Genomic DNA, 27245 nt, shown 5'->3' with positions numbered 1-27245 from the left:
GCAAGGGATTGGTGGCTGTAGAACGTATAGTACATTGCCTGGGACTATGAGGTTCCTCGGGAAGGGGGACTTATGTATCCCCTGTAAATGGGAGGACTCTGGGGGATTCCTAGGGTCAAACATGCTTGCCTAAGACAAGACACAAATAGAAGGGATCAGGGCAGTCCCTACGCTTTGGCCTGGAGCTATTCTCTAAACTCACTGTATAGATAGACCCTGAAGGAGAATACTGGCATGGATCAATCTGCAAAGACTGGGAAAGGTGTTTCCTCTTTTCCCCTCTTTTTTATTTGTAAGCTCCTAGCATTCAAAGAGAGCTCAGTCATAACACTAGCTGAATAAATGCTTAAGGAACAGATGTCTCAGAGTCTAAGTTTCAGCAGTAATACATTAGCAATATTTCCAGGTTTCATCAAAAGATTACAAAACATAAAAGAAACTGGAAGCAATGGCCCAGCAAAGGAGAATATTAAAGCATTAGAAACCATCAGTGAGGAGGATCAGACTTGGGACATTCCAGAAAAAACTTAAAAATTGGTCTTCTGATGCTTAATGTCTGTATAATTTTCAATTAGCTTGACTGTAGAAGTGTGGATATGGATAGAGTTGATATTAACACATTTTCATGAGTATAACTGACATGGCTGGTTTATAAATGGGATTGTGGCTGAAAGGGGTAATCTAAGGATGTAAAAGTCAATTGAAAGAAAGAGAATAATCTAGAGACTGTGCATCCTGAGTTGGATAAGGATTGTGGTTAATAGTACAAATAAAAAAATGTTCTTCTATGAACTAGAACAAATGTACATCACTATTGCAAGGTGATAAGAATATGGTGATGAATGGGTAAAATACAATTAATGTAACTTATGAACTATAGTTAACAGCAATATTGTAATATCCTTGCATCAATGTCAAAGAGGGTACTATATCATCTCTAAGAGTCAATACTAGGACAGTATGGGACTTTCCTTTTGGACTAAGGAAAACATTTAAAGGTTTACTTAAGCAATGGCTGCTCAACTCTGATGAAAGTGAGAACTACTGAATGTACACTTTGGATAGAATGTATGATGCACTGGACTGTATAACACAGTGAACTCTGTGTGATGGAAGGTGAACTGTAGTTAACATACAGATATGATTGTTCGCTCATGAACTATAGCAAGTATATAATACTAATACATAATGTTAATAATAGAGGGTGCATGGAAAAATATTCCAAGTGTATGGAAAAATATACAATACTAATACATAGTGTTAATAATATGGGGTGTATGGAAAAATAATATGCCAAAATAGACCACATTAGTATTAATAGTCTGAGAATGTTCTTTCATAATCTGTAACAAACATTCCACAACAATGTAAGGTGTTGATGGAGGAGTGACATATGGGAATTCTGTACATTATGTATGATTGTTTTATAAGCTTATGACTTCTTAATAAAAATTTTAAAAAAACAACAGAAAATGGTCCTAAACATGCTCAGTGAGCTAAAGGAAAACATGGCCAAAGAACTAAAAGAAATCAAGAAAATGACAGATGAACACAAAAAGGATTATCAGTAGACAGATGGGAATTATTAAAAGGAAACAAACAGAACCAAAGACCAAATAACAGCAATTTTTAAATTCCCAGAGGGGTTCGACTGCAGATTTGAGCTGGCAGAAGAAAGAATCAGTGAACCTGAAGATAAGAGATTTGAAATCATCCAGGTTGAGGAGCAGAAGAAAGAAAAATGAAAAGTGAACAGAGCCTGAGGAACCTGGGGGACACCATGAGACACACCAATAATATGCATCATGAGACTTCCAGAAGAAGAGAGAAAGAGGCAGAGAGAATATTCAAAGAAATAATGGCTTGAAACTTCCCAAAGTTAATGAAAGATATTAATATGCACATTCAAGATGCTCAACGAATTCCAAATAGGGTAAACCCAATAGACCCATACCATGCTAGGTCACAACCAAACTGTCAAATGCCAAAGATAAAGAGAATTCTTATGTCACATAAAAGGGAGGCTCAATAAGTTTAAGTGCTGATTGCTCATTGGAAACCATAGAGGCAAGAAGGCAACAGGACAGCATATTTAAAGGCTGGCAGCAAAAAAATTGCCAACTAAGAATTCCATATCTGAAAACTTTCCTTCAAAACTTGTATCTGGGATATTCCAAGATAAACCAAAGCTGAGGGATTTCATCACCACTAGACTAGCCCCACGAGAAATGTGAGAAAGAATTCTGCTGGTTGAAAGGAAAGGACAGTAGACAATTGACTTAAGCCATGGGAAGAAATAAAGAGATCCAGTAAATATAATAACATGGGTAAATATAAATACCAGTACTATTGTATTTTTTTTTTAATTTGTAACTCCACTTTATATTTCCTACAGGATCTAAAAGACAAATGCACAAAATACAATGCTAAATCAATGGTTTGAACTCATAATGTATATTAATATGTAATTTTTGATAAAAGTTACATAAAGGTGGGGGATGGAGGAGTATAAGAACATAATTTATATTTGCTATAGAAGTTAAATTTGTATCAAAGCAAACAAGATTGTTATAGATTCAGGATATTAAATTTAAGCCCCATGGTAACCACAAAATTTTCAGGAAATACGCAAACTCCTAGGATAGAAAGTAGAGTACAGATTATTAGAGGTGAGATGCAGAGGCATTAACACAAAATGGTAGAATTTCTGTTTGGAGTAAAGGGAAAGTTCTTGTAATGCATGGTGGAGAGTATAATACATCTTTGTGAATGTGTTTAATTCCACTGAATAGTATGCTTGGGAGGGGCTGGAATGGCAAGTTTTATGTTACATATGTTTCCACAATTAAACAAAAAAAAAAAGAGAAATCTAAAAGATAATGGTAATAATGGCAATTAAATGCAATAGAGGATACTAGATGGGATCTAAGAATGGAAGAGAGTAGCTCAAAGGACATTACTGTGGCATAAGAAAAAATTGGAATATGGAATGTAAACAACTATATATCAATGTTAAATTTCTTGAACTTGATAACTTCACTTAAGGTGATTACATAAGTGAATATCCTTGTTTGTAGGAAATCTACATGGAAGTATTTGTTCAAGGAGAATAATGTATGCAACGTCTTTTCAAATATTCAGAAAATGATGGATGGACAGATGGACAGACAGATGTATGTATGTATGTATGGATGGATGGATAGATAAAAAGCTGGCAAAAAATGATATTAAAATTGGTGGATATGGGTGTCTGGGAGATTTGCAGTGAGTTGGAGTTCTATGTATGTTTGCATTATTTTGGCAACTGTCCCATAAGTTTGAAATTATTCTAAAAAAAAACATTTTTAAAAAGTGATAAAAATTAGAAACAATAAAAAAATCTACACTTGAGATACCATTTATCATCTATCAGATTAGAAAAAGTTTTGCAGTTTGATAACTCATGCTATTGGCAAGAGAGTGATTGAACATTGTCTTTTACATTGCTGGTGGAAATATAAATTGGTACAACCATTTTGGAGGAGAATTTGATAATATCCAAAAAACTCCATAAGCATTTACCATTTGAGTCAGTATTCCCACTTCTGGGAGTTTGCCATGAAGGTACATCTTCAAGATTACAAAAATACCTAGCCATACAGTTATTCATCGCTGCATTGTCTATAATTGAAATTTGTTGCTAAACTTTTCTCTAACTTGTCTTTGTTCTCCAAATATTCCTTTTTTATCCTGATTTTATGGCTTCTATTATCTGCTAGATTTGCATTGCAAACTATTACTCAATTTGTAATCCTTCATTGGGCAGCTTCTACACCATTTTATACATTGTAACTCTAAATATTTGCTGATATGAAAATTATTAGGACTAAATCATTTTGTTATAAGAAATTTCATTTTTGAAGAAAGCACTAATATCACAAGACTTATAAATTTGGGATTCATCCCAGAATGTTATCCTGTACATTTGTTACATGGCCACTTGAAAGTCTCTGTTACACCACAGTCTTAAGTAAGGATTTGATTATTTCAATAATTAAACTCTGTGGCTAGAGTCCAGAGCCAGTTAAATTCAGCATAGTAACTTAAAAAGAGATTCCATTTATTTTTGCAGTCATAATTAAGCAGACCATTGTTCTATATCATTATCAACATTAATGAAATTTAGAAACAATGGCATGCACTAAAAAGTGCCTGGTTATTCTCCTGGAGTTTTATAACACACAAAAATACACACCCATGCTCTGTTATTCCATTCCATTTCTTAAAGATTAATTTTCTTTTATTAATGTAATTATTCATTCAACAATAATTGGTTAATCATCTGTTATACCAGTTATTATGCCAGGTTCTCAAAATAAAAAGCTAATGGTACCTAAGCTACAAAAATGTTTGTGACCTCAACTTTTAGTAGCATATCTTCTTGGTATTTGACTTAATTGTTTGCATTCAGATCTTCTATTTACACTGTTTCCTGAAATTAGTATGCATGAATACATACATACATATGTATATTTTAGTATTATGTATGTACAGAGTGTGTATATCTACATCTGCCCATATATTTATTTTCTCAGAATGCCCTCCTTTATATTGAGGAAACTATAAGCAAAGTAATAGCCTAAGTGCACAGAAGGGGGAAATTTACCCTCATGCACATACATGCTTATTTTTAAATTTCTCCCCGACTCATCAAAATCAGAGCTCAGTGCATCTATGCATGGCAAAAGTGACTGCATAAGGGGAAGGATGTAAAATATTTAAACTAAACTCACATTTAGAAAATTCAATATCCACTCCCCTAACATGTCATGGAGATACCTTCTGTGATTTGCCAACAAATATGAAAATATATTTGAGTCTATTTTTTGGAAGAATTTAAACAAAAAGCCAGTAACATGGTGACATTCTCACTATGTGCTGAAAGTGTTTTACAAGGCTATTTATAATATTTACTTGATGATTTATGGATTTGAATTTTTAATGTTTCTAATAATAGAATCTTAGAATATTATATTGTGAAAGCAACTGAGAAATGACCTAGTACCATTATTCCTTCTTGCTTTATAGAGAAGAAAATGGCACTTATACAACATTTAGGACCACATGGATTAATGGAGAGAACTGGGAGCAGGCTGTGAGTATCCTCATTCGCTTTTCAGCACTCAAGGCCCAGATTGGTGGGATCTTTGGTGCCACAGGGGTTAGCAAGGCAGCTTTAAGGGCTGTCTTTAAAGTACAGGAAAGGGGAGCAGATGTAGCTCAAGTGGTTGAGCACCTGCTTGCCACGTACGAGGTCCTGGATCCAATTCCTGGTACCTCCTAAAAAAAAGTATAGGAGAGTACAAAATCAAATTTGTAAAGACCAAATCCTTTTTAGTTATTCAGGAATTAATAACTTAAGAATTACAAACCTATAAAAGAAAGTTTTGAAAATCTCACTCTAGATCAGGAGTTGGCATCTGTAGTCCAGAGCTAGCCTGTTTTTATAAAAAATATTTTAATGGAGCACAGTCACAACAATTCACTCATGTATTGCCTTTGGATGTTTTTGCACTATGACTACAGAGTTGAGAGTTGTGACAGTGAACATAGGTATATGGCCAGTAAAGTCAAAATTATTTATTATCTGGCCCTTTACAGAAAGTGTTTGCTAGCCCCTGCCCTAAATAATACTGCCTTCTTATACAGCTATTAAAATATGAATATGTACTTAAAAATGGAATAATTATAATTTTGAAATACATTTTGAAACAACTAGAGTAATTAAATGTGTGTTGTAAATCTGATTGCTCAAATTTCTGAAACAATTCATTTTACAGCCCTGACTGTCATAGACATTCCATTTTTAATAGTAAAAATAAGAGCAATTTTAGCTAATTAACTTTTACAGTTTAACCTAAATTAACTTTTTATAGCCAGCAATAACTACAGCTAAGATTATTTCCAAATAATTAAAATATACTACTCCTAATGAATGGACATCCACTTTAGCCTTCTTTACAAAGGCAATTATAGTTGTTAATATTGGTTCATTTTGTCCTTTGCACATTCAAGATTAATGTATTTTCCCAAAATGTAAATGTGGATTTTCTTCAATCTATTTATTTGTATGCATTAGGGATACATCAGCTATCAACTTTCTAAAATATCCTATAAAATCTTAAAATCACAAGGATAATATATAAGCGATTTAACAATGTAAATTTAAAGTCATGTTAAGAAGAATGGGCCACAGCATTTATTATGAAAGGAATAGGATTTTAAAAGGTACTCTGGAGGAATATTGGGGATACAATAAAAAAAAGAACCAAAACTGCCTATGGCTCTTCAGGGATTGAAGAATGGTAGCACTATAATAAATTATTAACTTTTAGAAACATATTCTAGGCACCAGAGAGAATATGTATGGTCTTTATACAATTTTGGCTTATATATAGAGTCAGAATAGACAAAGTTATACAATAGTAACAAACCACCCCCAGCTTTTAGTGGTTTGAAACAGAAGTTTATTTCTTCTTCACACTACATGCTGGCAGTAGCCTCTGCTCATGAGCACTGCCAGGTGCCACACTAGTGGGAAAGAGCACACTGCAGGGTCTCACACCTCCAATTAAATGCTTTGACTTGGAAGTGACACAAGTCACTTCTGCTAACAACTTGGCCAAAATGAGTCACATCCTCCCACCCAGCCACAGAGGGCAGGAGCTGCAAGCCTATTATGTGCCTTTAGGTAGAGGACTGGAAATATTTGTCAGCAGCTCATTGAGTTTTAACGTGTAATGGTTAAGGGCCAAGCCTTTGGACCAGACTCATTAATTAACCTGTTTGTGCTTCATTTTCCTTATATGTAAAACAGGACGACTAAACCTCTTAGAATTTTTCTGAGGAGTAAAGGAGTTAATAATTTAAAATGCTTAGAATTATATTGCTATATAGTAAAGTGTTACTATTGTTATTTTGTTTCAAACTTTGTATATGCCATATTGCTCTTATGAGCAAGACCAGGGAGTAGGGCCAAAACAGAGAGGTGGAACATCTTGGGAATGCAACCTTGAGCCCACCTGGGCTGCATAAATCAAGAGTTTTTGAGAAAAGGCCCATGACCAAATGAGAGAGACTAAAATAAGCTCTGTCTTCATCCTAAGTAATATTGATCCAGGAGGCAGAAGACATGCCATTAGTGAAAGAAGGATTTTGTTTAGCAAGCAGGAGGACCTGGGAGAATAAAGACACCAGAATGGACAACAGGTCTTACAGAATATGACAGCTAGAAGATGAATGTAGAGTGTGAACATAGAACACTAACGTAGTGAGTTGAGAGTGCTGGGTAGGGCTAGTTTAAGCAACATAGTTCATGAATGAATCCCTTCTAATAGGCGGTTTGTAACAGAAGGCTTCCACCAAGTCAAATAATGGGAACTAAAGTAGAAGGCACCCACCAGAAAGGAAAGTATTAAAGAAGAGGAATGGGACCTAAGAGAAAGTCAACCAATAGTTAGATTCTAGGAGATATAATTGGATAGCCCCCTCCTCTGTAGAAACATGGTGAGTGGTGGCCTAATGGAATTGCTCTTTGCTATCAGAATTCCCACTGCCTCAATACTGGCACCAAAGTAACGGTTGACCATTCATCCATCCATCCATCGACCCAACCAAACAATTCTGGAGTGGTTGCTTTGTGCAAAATACTTCACTAGGCCTCAAGGGGATGCCGAAATGAACAGGCATCTTTTCCTTCTTCCAGGAGCTTACTGTTTAATACACCTATAATATATTAGAATGAAATAAACTCTATAGTACATATACACACAAAACGTTATGGAAGTTTAGAGACAGAAGGGTTTATTTTAAATGTGAAATCATGGAATGCTTTTTGGAAGAGATTGCATTCCAACTGAGATTTTAGAGAGAAAGAGGAGTGAAAAAGTTAGAGGACAGAATGCCCACCAGGTTACTGGAATATCATGAGCAGCCATGAAAATGGTTAAGATTGACAAGTTATAGGAGAGGGAGGTGATAGGACCAAAAAAACTTCATCCTCTGTTTCCACCCTGATATACTAATTCAGTGGAACACTTTAGAATGTCTCATCCAAGAATTTGCCTGTATTTACAAAACTCCCTGCTATCCCCCCAAATATTAATTACAATTTAAAAGAGGCTGTTTGATTTGAATTTTATTTCCATAAGTTTCAAATGTAAGCTCCACAGTTGACATTTTCATAGATGGTCACAGACTCAAAAAAGAGTTGAAAAGGAATTTTAGTCCAAATTTCTGCCTTCTATATCAGGGATCGAGTGTCCAAATGAGAAGCCCACAGTTACAGAGTTGCAGACTCAAGACCAAAACTCCTAGTATAATACTTAATGTATATATCACTTGCAATGATAACAGAATCAAGAAAACACAAAATGGTCTGGGGCTACTCTTGTGGTTTTGCTGTGAGTATTCTTTGCTAGAAGCAAAGTGAGTAAAGTCTGTATAATTGTAAATAATGCGAATAGAGTAAATGTGGAATATTCACTAAATCCTAAAGTGTCTGAGAGGTGACCTCATGAAGTCCGTGTGAATTTAGAACAAATAAAAGGAAGCAGTAACCACCAAGTGGAGATTAAGTTTACAAAACTCATTAGCCGATAAGAGAAGTTAGAAATAGAGTTTTTAAATGGCTTATATAAATTAATGACAGGCCCATCACATTTAATAAGGAAAAATATAGTATGTTTGGGTCATATTATGAATGTTTGAAGTTGACATCAAAGACTCCCCATGCTCCCAATGCTTGGGCCAAAGTCCAAGGTGGGCACACGGCCACCATGGTGCATGGCAAGTCTTGCTTCCATTTGCAAATGCCTCCAAACACTGCATTTGAAATTCTATAAGAAACTGCTAGATTTCTGGGCTTGTAAGTAGAGGGCAAACACTCGAGGAACCAATTTTTGACTACGTATTAACCAAAACAGCTCTATATAAAGTTTCTTATACCCAAACACAAGCATAAGGAATAGTTCCACATTCTCAGTTAACATAAAGAATCAAGCCTTTGAAGTCCCATGAGAAAGTTGTTGAAAGGATGAATCCACACTTGTCTTCTCTGGTTTGCTCAGATGAGAAGCAGGAAACCTTTCAGACTTCCTGAACCTCTGAACATCTTGTGGTTTTCCCATCAAAATATGCAAACATATATGCAAGCAAATAAAAATCTCTTCTCATTATATTACCCCTACATCTAGAGTACCCCCATTACCAACAAAGTAGAGAAAATCAGCCTACCTCCCAGGTTCCTTAAGAAAAAGATCTCACTGGCCCAGTGGTTTCATGGGTCCTCTGTCATAGATACCTAAGTGATTTCCAAAACGATCTTTTTGAGCCACCCTAACGGACCCTCAATATGTTTCCTGCTGACAAGTGAATAAGCGTTTGCCTTTCATCAGTATCTCCGCTCACGCCTTCTGTGTGTGACAACATCAGCACATCCAAATTTGACAGTGGTCCAAGCTAATTAATTTACTTCAGTGTCTAGCAGCCCTTTGACAGGAAAAATAATCTACATTGTATTTATTGCAAAATCTTCAGCAAAGTGACAAAGATGGATGCAAACGCTATATAATTGTTGTTCAGCTGCTATCCAAAGTTGAAAGTGATTTTCAAATGTTAACTTTAAAATTATGTGGAGGAAGATAATGGTTCCACTTTAAAACTGCTTGAGAATGGAACTTATATATTATAATAATGGTTGAGCACTGAGCCAGAAAAATAAACTCTTCTGCTAATGTAGTAAATGGGCCAGAAATAAACCTCTCAGGGACTGGGGGTGGGGTGAGGGGCATGCAAAAAACTGTGAAGTGGAATTGGATTTCCAAATTAAAGGATCTGAAACTTAAAGCACAATGTATTTTTTAAAAACTGAAATCGTTTTGATACCACTGTCATAATATGGCTGATATGGGAAAAATCTAAATGTAAACCAAGGCAAACGTTTGCAATACCCAAACATCCAGTAGTTTCAGACTCTATGGCTGTGCTTTAGATAAATATTTTCTGATGAATTTTGTTTCCTTTTTCTAGAATTATCCTTCCCAAAATTCCTAAAGGCTGGAATTTTAAATGTTACATTAATAATTGCCTATTTCAGTTATGTTCTGAAACTCACCCCCTTCTTCCTTCTGGAGGCCAGAGTAATTGCCTAATAAAAGTTCTACCAAGGTCAGGAATGATCTAATTTACTTGTAATTATTAATTTCACTCTGACCTGTTAACTATAAATAGAACCTCGGCACTGGAAAAAAGATCTGAAAGAGGTCATGGTTATTTAACACAAATCAAAACAAACAAACAAAAAACAGAGCAAAGGAACCTTGGAGAAAAGAAGAATGGATTTTCTAAATTTAAAACACTCCTTGCCCTTTCTTGAAATAATGATTTATATTCTTGGAGTTCACAAGAGAGTAATTGGATATGCATGATGCAATGTTGGAATTCTAGCTATTTTGCCGAAAGGTTATTAACAATTAGTACCACCAAGGGGAAAAAGCATAAAGTTATAATAACAACCTTCTCTCAAAGGATGACTAAAACTGAACTTGTAATCTGGTCATAATAAAATATATTATGTTTATGTTGGCGCTCCACATGTTAAGAGGAAAATTGACAAAGTGGAATATGTCTAGTAGAGGGTGGCCATGATTAAGTGGAGGGAACCTGCACACTTCCCTAGTGAATAGTGAAGATGGAGGGCAAATATGAAAACCTGCCTTCATATATTTAAAAGGGGAGGGCTGCAGAGGAGGGAGTAGCCATTAAAAGTAGAGCTACTGATGGCAGAATTAGGGCCAGAGGGTAAAAGCCAGATGTTGAGTCATCCAGGTTGCAGAGGGTCTGGCTCTTCTTACTCATTGTAGCAAAACCCATTCTATACTAGATCTCAAAGACGGTTACCCAGCAGTGACCGACCGCAGTGGCACAGAGCTTGCTATCTCAAGAACACCTTCCCCCACTGTTAGATGGAAATAAGTGTTAGAACATTTCTTTCTAGTGTTGAGTTACAATCTGTCAAGTTTTAAGTCAGACAGTTGGTTCCCTGGTTCTGTCCTTATGAATATCCCAGGATGTTACCAATCTCTTCTCCACCAGGCAACTCAGCTACAATTATCAGGCCTGCCCCTTAAGTCTTCGATTTGTCAAACAGAACATCTCCAATTCCTTGCATCATGATAAATTCAGTGTTCTGCATTCATACCATGTAGTCACTGGACTTCTGGATACTCCTGGGTTTGCAGTGTCACTAACTGGCACCTCAAATAAATATTTTTGATATAGTCTAACCAGCAGGAGTACCACCCAGAACCTTTACCTTCCCTGTTGAAAAAATCAATACGTGTTAAGTGAACTCACCTATTATGCTCAACCCTATGCTAGTCACCATTTGATATCTAAGAGAAACATAAGGCAAGGTGATGACAATATTTATACAATAAAAATTAAGGTGCCTGGAATAACTTTGGGGATTTTGACAAGATGTACATAGTTATGTGTACATGTGTGGTATAGGCTAAAATTCAGAAGAAAAAAAAAGGAGTCCAGTAGGCCTGAGGAATCGGTATGAGGAGCTGTGGAGCAGGAGGAGTTAGGCTGTACTGAGAAGGCTGGGTAGGGCTTGTCTGTTGGGAATTGTCAAAAGGATAATATTAACACAGGCATGGGCTAGGACACCATGGGATATGAGAAGAGCCTGGACCAGGAGAGAGTGTGCATGTAGGAAGGAGTAATAAAGACGTCAGGGTGGTAGGAACATGTTGTTAGAAACAAAAACACTGTAACATCTTTAATGTACCTTCTGACATCTCGAACCGCTGAACTTTTTGTGGTTTTCTTCCATTCCATTCTTTGTTTTGTAAACAATTTCCAAGACTCAGATTTCCCTGTGTATCTAATTTGGCAAACTAATCCTTGATAAGATATTACAGGAGCTAAGAGAGATTCTAGAACTCTCCTTGGGTGGCAAGTGCAGGTTTCAGGGTGATTTCCCAGACACCCAATTTCCTTGATTCCTAGTATAGGAATTTTAGGCAGTCCAATGGAAGAGTTATTTTTGGATAGATGTTAGCACATTTTAAGTTATATTATCAAGTCGACAATGGTATCAAAGACTAAACTTTGTGTTTACCCAATAGTAAGTTGTCAACATAAAATATTTTGTCTTTCAGAGTGACTTTTGCAACTGAACCCATTCATATTTCCGTTTCAACAGCAGAGAAATGGGAAAATTAATTAGACAATAAACCTGAATAAATCTAGGTAAATACACCTTATGACTTTCAATTAGCCAGTGAGTCTATGAGTCTTCAGGGAATGCTGAAGAGTCATTATCAGACAATGTAGTTACCCTTAATGGGGCCATAGCCCCAGAGGTGCACTTATAAAAAATCTTGTGCAATTGACTTTTTTTTTTTTCACCATGCTGTGCTCATAGCTTCTGTGGAAACTTAAACATTATTCAATATAGCAATTTCCTGGAAAACCTTTTAAAAGTGGTCACAGACTCCAGTCCTGCACTGGTGCCCTAGGTCTGCCAGCAAGCTGTTTTATTGCCTCTGGAAGATTCGGTGCCAAGAGACAGCCCAAGAGTAAAAGTTTAAATTAAGAAATCTAGGTTCATAAATATAATTAGTTTGTGCCTGCTCCCAAAATGGAAAACTGCCATGTTCCACTCTTGGTCTTTCTATGTATCTTACTTCTCTCCTCTCTTTATCACTCAACCCTTCAACTTCCCTACCAAGATGATTGATAGGAATTGTACATTGTTAACTTGAAAGAAAAGGCTGTTGAAATCATTTCATTCAATCTTTTCTTGTTACCAATGGGAAACCAAGGCCCAGTATGCCTAAATGACTTTCCCAGGACCACACAGTTAGTAACAGGCAGAACCAAGATATCAACTCCATGGTGCAGAGAACAAATCAGGAATGATATTTTTAAACCTTGGCAATGGTCAGACAGAGACACCAGTTAGGATAGAGCCCCTGATTACACTGGTGTGCTGCCAAATCCCAGCCCCAGCTGGACTAAAACGTGCATCAGATGGGCATGCTTATAACAGCACCAATATTTTAGGGGATGAAGAAAAAAAACGTGCCCCTTGTTTGTAAGTAAGTTATCTAAGGAAACTAGCTAGTATAATAATGGAAATTTACTTTTACCTCTTGATTGCTCTGTTTTCTTCACCTTTTTTTTCCATTCTCTTCTTTGTCACCAACTTTTTGAAAACTCACTATCCATTTGGCTGCCTGTCTCATTGTTCCATATGCTGAGCTCCTCTCTGATGTCAGGTGTATACGCATCTTGCCAAAGTTCTCAAGAGTGGCTTTGTAAGTATCCCCTTTCTAGCCCCTCAGGTTAAGCCCTGGTTCGGTTTGTAAGAGTAACTTGATTCATGGGTCTCTAATTGATTTCTAACTCACTTTATGCAAAGTAGGAAAAGAAGCACTTTTAGTACTATAGGTTTTGATTTTTTTTTAACTTATGAGTCTCTTAATTGCTTTCTTTCAAAATGATGAGATATTCTTTTTATAAAGTTGTTTAAGCTCAAAATCATAATTGATAAATCAACAGAATGGAATTATGGGAATTGTGCACATTTGGTCAGTACTGTTACATGTCAGAGCCTTTTCTATGAGGCCCAGGGACCCATTGTGTAGACATAACATGACTTAAAATTTCTTACTTCATGGCTGAATTTTAAAGGAAGTGTGAAATAAAAGTCTATAGTGAAGCAAGCATCCCCACTAGCCTCGTATATCACTAATCCACTTGCATTTTCATTAAATGTCCTAATCTTCGACTTCCTAGTAGTAAATATCTTTAACTTCTATATCTGGGTACTTTTAGTATTTGCACACCATTGGACAAATGACTTTGTATTATACTTGCCTTTTTTTCCTGCATTCTTACAAATAAAGGTGGGCTCATCCAGAACGAACATATGAGCCCAGAGCACTCTCTATTACGGAATCATCAATCCCTTTGATGGTCAAGGAAAGTGTTTTGAGTTGCTATCATGTGATAAGCATTAGAGAAGTCACTTAGGTACAAAAGTGAATAAGACACACTTCACAGTCTGTTTTCCGGACTGGTAAAGTTTCATGTTTGAAGTGCTGTTTTACTCTAAGTACCATGAGAGAGATGAACAATGAGAAGACTTGGTCTTACCCATTGTGATGGTTAAGTTCATGTGTCAACTTGACCAGGTTATGGTGTCCAGCTGTTTGGCCAAGCAAGCACTGGCCTGATTGTTACTGTGAGGGTGTTTCATGGATTTCTGTCATCAGTCAGTTGATTGCACCTGTGGCTGATTATGTCTACAGTCAACAAAGGAGAATGCATTCAGCAGTGAGAGGAGTCTCCTCATCATTCAGCTGGAGGCCTGAAGGGGAGAGCTGAGGATTTCAGCAGTCAGAAGGAATGTCGGGAAGGGGATTTGGCTCGACTGATAGAGCATCACCTACCACATGGGAGGTCCAGGGTTCAAACCCAGGGCCTCCTGACCCATGTGGTGAGCTGACCCATGCGCAGTGCTGATGTGTACCAGGAGTGCCGTGCCACACAAGGGTGTTCCCTGTGTAGAGGACCCCCATGCACAAGGAGTGTGTCCTGTAAGGACAGCCGCCCTGCACGAAAAAAGTGCAGCCTGCCCAGGTTTAGGGCCGCACACGGAGAGCTGACACAGCAAGATGATGCAACAAAAAAAGACACGGATTCCCAGTGCTGCTGATAAGAATACAGGTGGACACAGAAGAACACACAGCAAATGGACAGAGAGAGCAGGCAACTGGGGGGGACGGGGAGGGGAGGAGGGGAGAGAAATAAATTTTTTAAAAAATCTTTTGAATAAATAAAGTATATTGTTTAAAGAAATAAAGAATGTCTATTTCTACTTCAGCCAGGCAGCTTCTCTTGGGGAATTCATCAACACCTTTGTCAGAGTTCCCAACTTGCAGCCTGCCCTAGGGAATTCAGACTTGCAAATTCCCATGGTTCTGTGAGCCAGTTCCTTTAATTAATCTCATTATATTTACACACACACACACACACACACACACACACACACGGGTTCTGTTTCCTTACCCTGGAGAACTCTGACTAATAACCCAGGGGTACAAGACCCACCCGCATGAGACAATTAGAAAATAAGACTCCACAATGGGGTTTGGAATGAGTTTGGAATAGATATAGAGGCCTTCAGGGGCAAGGAAGCAGGTGCTCTTGCCTGTTTGGAGCATTTGGTGGAAGCCTCACAGAGCTGGTGCCCTGAAACATCAAGAGGAGTGGGAGATACAAAACTGGAGCAGCGCTGGGGTCTAAGGTAGAATTCCCTTTTGCTCGTAAAATGTGATTAAAGTGGTGGTGCAGTGTTGAGAGATGCAGTGGCTCAACTTTCTCTCTCAGACAGGCTGTTTCATCTGGTGAAAATCTAGGATTACCTCAACAGAGAATGCAGATGTAATGTTGAATCAGTGAGTTTTCAGTAGAGGGCAAGCCCTGAACAACACAGAGGTCCAGGTCCCTGTGGAGCAACCTCCTGAGATCTTCCAGGTCACAAAACAAGCCACAGGCTGCCAAACTCAACCAACCTTCTCACCAAGGTTTGCATGCTTAGAAGTTTCCTCAGACGTACGTACAATGCAACTCTACCAACTCCTCTAGCATTCTGCCAACTCTACTCCTGATTCCTTGATTCCAGGGCACCCTTCTACCTTCAGCTCTTTGTTGTATTATTTATGAGATTTAATTTGTATTATAAAACTGCTCAGTGTGCTATACCTGAAACCTCTGAGAAAAAGAAATGTCTCCCTGGGTGGGGACAAAACTCCCTCTCTCTGGCCTCTGAATATGGAAGGCTCAAGAAGAATTGGGAAAAAGTGAAAAAATTACTCCTTTTAACTCCAGAGTCACCGCTATGGACAGTGAGAGTTATAGCCTTCAGTTCCTTTTTTAAAAAGTCTTAAGGGGCTCTTGCCCTGAGTTAGTGAGGTTTTTCCTTTAAAATTAAAATTAAATTAGAAGGCCATGGTAAATTATCCATTTCATTTCTCCTCCCAGAAATAAGGCATCTCAGCTTTAGTGCATGCATTTGTGTCAAGTAGGTCTTTTATACTGTTGCCTGCTGGAGGTTTTCTTTTCTCAACTTAGTAGGGAACATTTGCAATCTTTATTACCCCAAATAAATCCACAAAATGCCATTTGCTTGAGGCTCTTTATTTTAATTTCAGATAAATAAATCATGCTAGGTCCCTGGCCATCATATTAAGATAAGTATGGATTGAAAATAACGCATGTGTTTTAGCCAAATGTTTTCAGATTAAATAGTGGTAAATTTCTCTGGGTGCTCCCATAATCCTACTGATGTTGGAATATTTATTTGGTGTTTTGAGAGAGTTTCTTGAAAAGCATAAACCCATTTAAACTACTCGCAGTAGAATTATTTTCAGACTCATCTCTGGACTATTGTAGAGCATTATTCAAATTCAAGCTCCCTCTGCTGTAGTAAATCCATCTTTAAAAGTGGGGCTATTTTCCCAACTCCCTTAGTGCATAGTTATATCTTTGTCGGTTAATGCAATAACTATCTGTACTGTGGTTTATTTAATAACTATAAATATTTCTAGAGCTGGATTTCTCATTGTCCTTTGTACAGTTATACCCAAAATATTTTAAAGGCAATTCAAATTCAACCTCTTCAATAACAGACTCTACATCTGCCCTGACTCCACCAAATCTGCTCCTACTTAGGACTCAGAATAGAAACACCACCTTCTCTGGGAAAACTTCTTTGAACTTCTGTGAGACATAGGCTCCTAAAATGTATTTTACAGATCTGTCTCGCCACCCCCAGGGGAATAGCCTTGATAGATGTGAATTTTTCTTGCAGGCAAGGTTTGGCATAAAGATGAGGGGATAAAATCTACAAGATTTTAAACGGTCTATTTTATGCATTTATTATGTTAGAACCTAAATACATAATATGTTCTCTGGTGGATTAGCATGGCCCTTTAATTTAAAGAAAGGATAGGGACTCGTGTATTAAATATTTTTTAAAAGTTAGCATAGAGCTGCACTCTGACCTTTTGGCATCTTCTTGCCCGATGATGTGCATGCAGATCTCATGCAGGGACCTTAAAGAAAATGTAACATAGATCCATTCCTAAAGTGCAAAGTCAAATATGAACCAGGGTGAACTTCTGATTCCATCAATCCAGATATCTTTCTGGGCTTGGTCCTTTTAGTACTTTAAAGTCACTTTAAGGAAGCGTTGTTACTTCAATGGCAGGTTCAAGGCTATGAGAATAAGCCTGAATGCTCTCTAGCTCCTCTAAGACAGCACCATCAGGCCTTCATTAATATCCTTCAGGGTTACCGCGCAGCCCACAGCCCTTCTCCTCACCACCCAGAGGTGACATGGCTGCTGAAGCATGTGGCAATACCAGATTTCCAGAGTCCTAATTTAGTCTCTCTTTTGCTAGGTGAAGGACAAGGCTTAGGGGCAAGATTCTTCTCTTGGCAGGGATCTATGACATCTCTGAAACAACCCCTGGTGGGTTATTGGGGAGTGATGTTGAGGAGTTTCAAGGTTGGTTCTTGTGTTTGCACTTGGAGGAGACTACAGTTGTGGTTGAGAAACTCAGCGCAAGGGTTGAGAGGAGTTGTCCCTAATGTAAAACTGATTTCCTTTGACATCAACAGTGTGTCCGGGGTGTGGAGCAGAGAAACCACGTGCTCCAAGTTGACATAGCATGAGGTTTTACTTTCAGAGCTTTTATTGCTATCACAGAACACAAAGCGCTCTTTGTGGCACATGTTATGCCCTGGCGATAACCTCTTTTGCTCTTGAAGGGATTTTAAAAACAAATCACAGTTTTTATTTTTGTCAGTATCCACCACTAAGAATTCATGCAGAGCAATTTTACCTGTTGTCAATTGAGATCTCCCAGTGGAAATCTAGGATTCTAGTGGAGGCCACATGTTTAATACTTGGCACTCCTTAGTCTACATAACCCATGAGGATAGGGATGTGCTAATTCCTAAGATGCCTGGATAATACAATTCTAAGATCCTGGATACATATTATAGAAGGCAAATCTTCACAACGCCCTTGACCATGCTTTTCTCCAGCTTGTATGTCCATTCTCTTCTTATCTCTATTTTACAACCATGAGACAATATCTAGATAACACATTAACAGAGAATTTTTCCCCGGAATAGAATAATGCATGAGGTCTCCCAGTAAGCAGTTAGCAATTTTAATATCACCTCTCATACACAAAGACACACACAACATGCACTCGCACACATGCACATATACCCTTCAGAAAATTTAGAGTTAGAAGAAACTTTAGGCATAGGTGCTATTGATCATCACATATAATGAATTTATATACTGAAATCATGAAGAACATGAGTATTTGGATTGGGATCATTTTATTTCCATGTACACTCTAATTAGGTAAGTGACATTTTGAATCATGATGAGAAAGAAAGCAATGTTTTTACAATTTTTCTTTTTCCACTATCTTTCCTTAGAATAAGAGTAACACACACAGGCCAGAAAACAAAAGTGAAAATCTATTTTAAACAATTTTAGATAAACTAAAACCATCATTTTATTGCTGGAAGGGACAAGTCTTATGGGATCTTCTCCTAACCAAGGATATATACATATTTTTCTCAGGTGATGTAGAAAACCATCGTTATTCTATCTGCCCTCCGCAGGGAAACAGGAGCTAAGTGCTTTACTAGGGCAAACATAGCTTGTAATTGATAGTGCTATTGATTCTTGGAATCTGGTTTTAATGCTTGGGCTGCCTCTTAGGAAAACAATGAAGAAATAGGAATTGGCTTTCCCACATATCTACTTTACCAACAACCTCATCTCCTCACATTGCTAGAGGCTCTTTCCCTAAGTCATGCCCCCCAGTACCAGTGAAGTGGGGCGAAAAATGAGTGGCCAGTCATATTCTTATATTTTTGGATATCAACTAGATAGATGATCATTTCCTAAAATTTGTTCCTTGGAACCTTACTCAGAGTAGATGGTCCAAGAAAGAAAGATTTGGAATTTTTCTGTAAAAGTCAAGATTACATATTATATTGTATATCTGCGTATGCATAGCACATATAGCAATATTAATGGCTCTGATAAGTTCTCCAGTTTAAGAAAAAGATTAAAAACCTGATTCTACCTAGCATTTCCTACAGAACACCTTTATTTTTCTTGTAACATCTATAATATAGTGATAGAGGAAATAGTGTTTCTTAGAATATACTTGAGTAGATGATTTATTTAGATCAGTGGTTCTCAATTTGCAGGGGGCAGTTTTTGGTGATCACAATAGGTAGAAGCCAGAGATGATGTTAAACATCCTGCAATGCACAGGGCAGCCCCTCACAACAAAGAGTCACCCAGCCCCAAATGTCTACAGTGCCCAGTTAAGCAAATATGCTCTAGATATAGGTTGCTCAAACTGGACTTCGGTGATCTAGAATCTGTGGGTCGGCAGCCGGCAGTGTCTGTTTGCTGGATCTTGTCATTCGCTTTTGGCAGTGCAGACCTACTTATCTGGTAATAACTTACAGACTTCTGATACCACCATCTTCAATTTGAACCATGAAAATCTGAAACGGCATCATCTGGCAGAACTACTAACAAGCTGTTAGGTATTTCTGTTAGTAATGTCTGTTCATAAGGTCTCTGATGCAGTCTATGATATATGTATTAGACAGCTGTTCCATGGCACAATATTTAAGCAGTGCAGAAAAGAATAAAATTTTCCATGTCTGTACATGTTCTATATATGCAATATAATATTCTAGACATCATGTGTTTCATAGACTCTCAGTGCTCATTAATCTTAAATACTAGCTATTTTGATACCTTTTTTCCCTTAAAGATTTTCTTTTTTATTTATTTCTCTCCCCTCCCCCTCCCTCCAGTTGTCTGCTCTCTGTGTCCATTCCCTGTGTGTTCTTCTGTGACCGCTTCTATCCTTATCAGCGGCACTGGGAATCTATGTTTCTTTTTGTTGCATCATCTTGCTGTGTCAGGTCTCTGTGTCTGCAGCCCCATCCTTGGGCAAGTTGCATTTTCTTTCGTGCTGGGTGGCTCTCCTTACGGGGCACACTCCTTGTGCATGGGGCTCCCCTACGCGGGGATACCCCTGCATGGCAGGGCACTCCTTGCGTGCATTAGCACTGTGCATGGGCCAGCTCCACACGGGTCAAGGAGGCCTGGAGTTTGAACCGCAGACCTCCCATGTGGTAGGCGGACGCCCTGACCACTGGGCCAAGTCTGCTTCCCTCAGTACCTTCTTTTTGCAGCATCTCAGGTTCAGAAACGTTGCCCAACAGTCCGTTTGGGCAGAGCAAGATGAGAGTCCAAGTCCCCAGGGCCCTTGTTCAGTCCTCTTTCCATTATTCCCATATTATGCTGCTTCCCGCCTTCATTCATAGTTTTACATACGTGGCATAAGAGAGTAATTTCAATGCCATAAATATTCATGAATTCAATTTGGATTTTCCAACTGTTTATGTTGTTCTAAACTCTTAATTTGAGACTTCAAATGGATGAAGATTTCTATCAAATGTTAGAGAAAAGACCTTCTCAGTAGTTGCTTCCTTATAATTTTCCTTGTCAGTCACATACATATTTAGCCAAATTAGAAATAGTAACAGATGATATAAAAAAATACCAAGTGCAAAAAAAACCCTTTTCTCCCAATCCTAACTTTCCACATTAAAACAAGCATTCAGAAAATTATAATGATTGTGTTTCAATGTCAACTAGTGTACAAGCTGTCACTGGGGGTGTGTATTTTTTTTATGATCAAGCAGAAAGATTCAGAGAAATTAAACCCACACAGACTTGTACTCAACCCTTAGACAGGGGTTCTTGACCTTTTTTGTTCCACAGACCCCTTTACCAGTCAGGTAAAAACCATAGACCCCTTCTCAGAATGTAGCAGCAGATAGTTTTATAACACTCAACATTGGCATGTCTTTAAATTAAATTTTAGGATTATTCAAAATTATGTTTTACAACTTTCCTGTAATTTCAATACCTGATAGCCTAACATGGTTCAATGTCTGTTCAAACAGTCATTTCTGCAAACATTTAGAAATCTGAGTTTTCCCACTGTGTCATAAAACCATCTCCTCCATCCTTCACTTTTTGCAGGCAGTTATCCACTGCACTCAGAACACACTACATCAAAATAAAAAGTATACTAAGTCCACACTATGCTGTTCATTATTTAATAAATATATCACATCCACAGCAACATGTGCTTACAAGAATAATGTTTTCTGAATTTTCAATTCAAGCTCACGGACCACCAGAAATCTTTCCATGGACCCCTTGGTCCATGGACCCCTGGTTAAGAACTCCTGCCTTAGACTAATTTCTGGATTCAAATTCCACCCTCTTCTTCGGATGAATTCACAGAAGTTTCCTCTTTAAAAAGGATTTGTTGGTGTCAAAAAAAAAGACAGTTGAGCCAAATGACTGCTCATTGCTAGACAGCTATATTTGAACACCACTAATTCCTTTGCAGTTTGAAAGACCAGAGATAGATTATAGGTCTATTTCAGTAGTATACTTTAAAAACCCCCCAAATAACCAGTTATCTTGAGAGAGTGATTACAACAATATATTTTTGTTTTAGAGCAGATGGTTCTGCTATGAGAAATGACTAAAAATCTATTAAAGACTAGTAGTCCCTACATGAATATAAGGACTTTGCTTAATCCTTATACCCCATCCTCTACTATTTTTCCAATTATTTGATCATTCAGCAAACGGCAATGAGAATATGCTGTGTTATCTACCATATTTTTGATCAATTATTAAAGGTGGTGACCACAATTATTGGTGGAAGATCTAAATGTTCAGAATGTGCAGGTCTTTTAAGGTATAAGTTCAAGTATAAATGGAAGACTGTCAGTTAACATCAACAGCAATAACAAGTAGCACCCTCCATAAAAAGTGCAGCAAACATAAATCAAAGGTATAATGAAGTTATGGAAGGATTCTAAACTGATTTCTGGGAACATTTGTTTAACTTCACATAATTCAGTTGTGTTTATGTACATGGCATACTATTCCCATGATCCTCTGCACATGATAGATTCTACCCTAACTCATGAATAAAGCATTTAAAATTTTAATCAAAATGAGAAAAGATTTCCCACACCGCTCACTGTCATTCCCATTGCCTTCACTGAAAACCAGGTGGCTATAGTTGTAGCTATAATATTGTAATAACCATCATAAAACCTATCATTTTAAGTCAGTCAAGTCAGGATCTGTTTGCAAAATATAATAAAATGTAATTTCAAGATTCAATAAATAATATATAAATCTGCTGTTATTGGTTTTCATTTTCTTTTCAATACTACCCATTTCCATTTTCTTACAGGTACTTATTCTGACTATTCACATGTCATTATTACCCTCAATTGTTATTCAAATGGAGCTTTTTTATGAGATAACTTAACATAATATATAAGACCTCACTTCTTCAACAGCAATAATTCCAGTTCTGAGGGGAAATGGAAGTGATTGCACACAAAATTCTGAACTCTTATATTAGTTTAGGTTAAGTCTGTGCCTGAAATAGGATTTTAATTTAATCATATCTGAGAAGACCAAAGGTTTTTATTAGCTACCTCCATAAAGCAGAGGAAAAAACAGCCTTTCCCATGCAGTTTTTTTTTTGGGTTCAAAGATCCTGTGAAAATATTACTTCTCTCCAATGATTAGTATAAGACTCACTTACTGATAAAATTAAACTCTAAATTTTTTCATCAAGTGGTATTCATCATTTTTGGTGTATTTTTCTCTTGAAAAATGGGGAAAATATCAAATAGTTATGCAAATAGTTGAAAGAAAATGTCACAATTCAGTTAAATAATTTTAAAACTGTGCTTTCCAGTCTACCCATGGAAACTGTATTGTAACACAGCCATAAATACATTAAACAAATTCATTGTTGATTTGATTAATGCAACGCTGGGGTTCAAAAATAAAGCTATATCAAAACCAGGTTATAGCTCCCCCAAATGAATTTAGTGAATATTGCATCGAGTTATATAAAATTAACTAGTGGTCTGTTAGTGGCAAGCAGACATAAAATTGAACACTTTTGTTATAGCGTTCCTGCAGTTTATCTATGTTTAGAAGTAAAGGAATATTTTCTTTTACTATAACTGGCTATCTGTTCTCCAGAAGGAAAAAAATACAAAAGAAGCAGAATAAAACTGAAAATATCTGGCAATTTAACCCAGAGCTAGAATTCTTCATGGAAGGTGAATTCCAAGATTATTGGAATTCATTACAGTAGTGCAAGAAGAAGGGGCAACATGCCCTGGCACAGCGACCAATGGTGAAGGGTTTGGATAAGGTTTGGCAAGAAAGTCACAGAGTTAGTAAATCACAACATCCTTGACAGTATCAATTCCCCAGGAGGCCCCGGAGAGTAGATGAGTGTCTTGGGAATACGACTTCCAATATTGACCTCTTTTTCTAATTTAGTTGCACAAATGTTCTTGCATACCTTTCCTTATGTATAATCAGAATTCCCCAACGTACCCTTTAAAGAACAAAACTAATCATTGGCGACCTATATAATATTCTTACAATCTTTCCCTTTAAATATGAAGAAAGAAATTTTAAGGAGGAAGCGTTTCATATTTTAATTTGAAGAATAATTTAATAATGCTTGAGCAGGCAAGGGTCAGAGAATCCACATCACCACAAGCTTGCCGTGTGGCCTTGGCAAATGACTTCACTTCCTTGACAAGTTTGGTGATTTCTACCACCAGCTCTGAGCATCCTTGACTCAAGAACAGCTTTCGGCACTGTTGCTTTAATTACAGGAATGGTGTTTTCTCAGTAGTGTTGGGTAGTTCTGGCATAAAAAGGGTGCTTTTTGCACACTGTGAAAAAGCACCCTCCACCATGATCCAACGCCTTCCTCCATGATCAAGATACAGAGACCACCACCTGAAGAAACAAATACTCACCTCCAGAGACTTCTGTGCTGCTCCTCAAGTTGCGTTAGCAGATGCTCAATGTATTTATTGGAGTCCATGTAATCCTGCATGAACAGACACACAAAGACAAATAAAACATCCTTACAATAAGCACCAGACTCTTAAAACTCTACCCGGATCCCTACAAGGAAGATTCTTGACACAATAATTCCTCAGGCCCCTTCCAGTGCTGGGAGTCTATGCCTTGATGACTTTCCTGTAGAGTCACTTGGGGATCAGTGATATTTTCCTCGCATCCTGTGATCTTTTAAACTAAGCACTGGAGAAAACAACTTTTACAACGTAAGCATAAAAATCCTCCTGTTCATGGAAGCAAAAGCCTAAATTTCATCCTTATCTATACTGAGGTCTGGGTTCAACTGTATGGAAGTAAGTGAGCCCATGTTGCTGCTGACCTAAGAAGAAAGTAGACAAATGCGGGTCTTGATTTCACAGGTCTTAGGATAATCACTTTCAGCAAAAGGACTAAACAGTATGGAATGCTTGATAGTAAACATTGTGGAATGCTTTATAGATGCACAGCCTGCATTCATTGGGAATAGCATATACACTGATGAAGGGCATGCCCATTTCTTTTCTTTTCCCTTTATAATGAAAACAGTGTATTTGGGTTGTTTTGTTTTTGTTTTGGTTTTTTACTCTTAGAAAATAAATCTTTGGCTCCTAAGACATGAAAGGACATGAGTATCATATATATTTTTTTAAATGGGTGTAGAAATTGATTTTTGTAAGTCAAGTCATTTTCAAAAAATGATTCTGACAAAACGAGGACTTCCTTTTTCATGAGTTAACTGTTCAGAAAAATCCATAGATTATTAAGTTTGATTTTATAATTTGTGTTTTCTGAATGTGAGATTCTTATGAAATAGGCTTCCAATTGTTAACTGTGGAGCAAAATATAATATGTAAAATTTTGATTTGTTTCATTCTGAATCTGATATTTCTCACCCCTTCTATTTGAAGATTTGGCCTACAGGCTCCTACTTCTACTTTTCAGTGGCCTCAGATGGAATAATATGCAGTGATTTCTATTTTAGGGCATCCATAAAAGATGTTTCATTTCTTTGGATTCTAAATAAACTGGACGCTTTGATTAATATTGTTGATTTTCTTCCTGAAATAAATTTATGATTCCATGCTAATTATGATCAATTGCTCCTATAGCAATATTCATTAATAGGGGAAATTTTGGGTCATACATGTTACTAGAATAAAAATTAAAAGGTAAAACATAGGACTCTTTAACACAGCAAACTTTATTGTATTATAGTTAATAGTACAAATGTAAGAATGTTCTTTCATGAATTGTGAAAAACATATGACACTAACACCAAGTGTTAATAAGGTACTATATGTTAAAAAAATATACCTAATATAAGCTATGGATCACAGTTAATAGTAGTATTTTAATACATTTTCATCAATTACAACAAAGGTAACTACTGTTAAAAAAAAAGTGCTATCACAATTGTAACAAATGTTCATACCAACATTTGGTGGTGGGGTGGTATATGGGAATCCTGTGTTGTATGCATGATTGGCCCATAAACCTACAACTTTTCTAATAAAACCTTTTTAAATAAAGGGTGGGGTGGCAGAGATAAACATAGTAGGGGGTGAACTGATATAATGGATAGTGCCCTTTCCTGAGTTTCTGAAAAAGCCTCTTCCTCTTTAACTTTCCAAAATTCTTCAGTAGACTAGAGAGTATACCAAGTCCTTGTCTAGCTAAAACATGGTGAGATTGTATGACACTATAATTTTATTGCAGACAATTAACTAAAGAGTTTTATACTTATTAAATAACACTGTCATGTTACTGCTGAATAGTTAATTACTTAACAAGTCCACTGGGAATGTTTAAACCAAAGCAGAACTCTCTGCTGCTGCGGAAGGTTGCAACAGCCTGTGGTATGGTATTACATGGACTAATCAAGGCTGAAACATAATTTAGAACACTCAAAATTATCAAAGACATAAATTCTCTAATATGTTCAGCTGAATTTTTTAAAGGCACTGTTCCCACCTAGAAACATATATAAATTTCAAAGTCATTCATCCATTCTTCACTCAACAATTATTTTTTGAACATCTATATAAAGGTCAGATGCTGTTTGAATTGCAGTAGATACAGTAATAACCAAGAGAGAGAAAGCCCCTTACCTCAAGGGGCTTATATTCTGTAGGGGAGACATGCACTAAACAAGCAGATGAATAAATGAAGAGATTGAGATCAGATCAGTTATGCTACAAAAGAAATAAACAAGTGAGAGGAAATACTTTGGCAAGGGGCTGCTACTTTAGATAAAGTGATGAGAAAAGGACTCTCTGAGCAAATGATATTTGAGCTAAGACTTGAAAGAGAGGGAAGAAGCTTCCACGCAGAGAAAACGGGAGAACACGGCTGGCAAAGGAAAGAGCATATGCAAAGGCTCTGAGATGGAGTGTTTGAGGAACAAAAAGGAAGCCAGTGGGGCTAGAGAACTGAGGGACTGGGGAGTACAATCTCAAATGAGGTTGTAGAGGGAGGCAGGACCAAATAATGTACAAACCCTGGGAAGAAGATTAGATTAAATGAACGGATACTTTATTTTTGTTCATTCTGCTTAGCTTATATCAGAGGTTGAAGCTGAATGGTATTGTGATTAAAAATGAGATCTTTGCAAAATCTGGTGCATACACACAATGGAATATTATTTGACCCTAAGAAAAACTGAAGTTCTGAGACATGCTGCAACCCGAAAGAATCTTGAATACCTTATGCTCAATGAAACAAGCAAGACACATAAGGAAAAAGTTGTATGATGTCACTTATGAGAGATGTCTAGAAAGAGAAAATCAGTGGAGACAGAAAGTAGATTACAGGTTACCAGGGGATGAGGGGATGGGGGAAAGGGAAGTGAATGTTTGGTGTGGATATGGAGTGTGTACACCTAAAATTAATAAAAAGAAATATGGTGTTCACATCAGAGTGACTTAGGTTCAAATCTGGGTTCCGATACTAGGTATTTCCCCTGTTATTTAATCTCTCTAAACTTGAATTTCTTCTTTCTCAGAGGGATAAATAATACTTAACTGACAGAGGTGCTGTAAGGATTAAATAAAATTGTGCAAGTAAGCATGTATCATAGTGCCTGCCAAGT

At 37.2% G+C, this 27245-nt stretch overlaps 1 protein-coding gene and 1 long non-coding RNA gene across 3 annotated transcripts in view; one reads left to right on the top strand and one right to left on the bottom strand.

The window, feature by feature from the left end:
• Positions 1–14853, top strand: part of LOC111761741 (uncharacterized) — a 28425-nt gene extending 13572 nt beyond the window's left edge. Inside the window, exons 3-6 of one of the 2 annotated variants that reach the window (XR_011649288.1) lie at positions 3078–3173; positions 5068–5134; positions 12207–13367; positions 14364–14853. This is a non-coding gene — a long non-coding RNA (uncharacterized lncRNA). Of the gene's footprint in view, positions 1–3077; positions 3174–5067; positions 5135–12206 lie in introns of both variants that reach the window. The other variant, XR_002795013.3, reaches the window with a different exon arrangement.
• The window catches only part of NCKAP5 (NCK associated protein 5), a 1037301-nt gene that overhangs the window by 628122 nt on the left and 381934 nt on the right, over positions 1–27245 (bottom strand). The window contains 1 exon segment of the mRNA XM_058301099.2: positions 24073–24146. Within this exon segment, the coding sequence (XP_058157082.2) occupies positions 24073–24146 (74 nt within the window).

Source organism: Dasypus novemcinctus, chromosome 7, assembly GCF_030445035.2.
Source record: "Dasypus novemcinctus isolate mDasNov1 chromosome 7, mDasNov1.1.hap2, whole genome shotgun sequence".
Lineage (NCBI taxonomy): Eukaryota > Metazoa > Chordata > Mammalia > Cingulata > Dasypodidae > Dasypus > Dasypus novemcinctus.
This window is presented reverse-complemented; position numbering and strand designations above follow the sequence as displayed.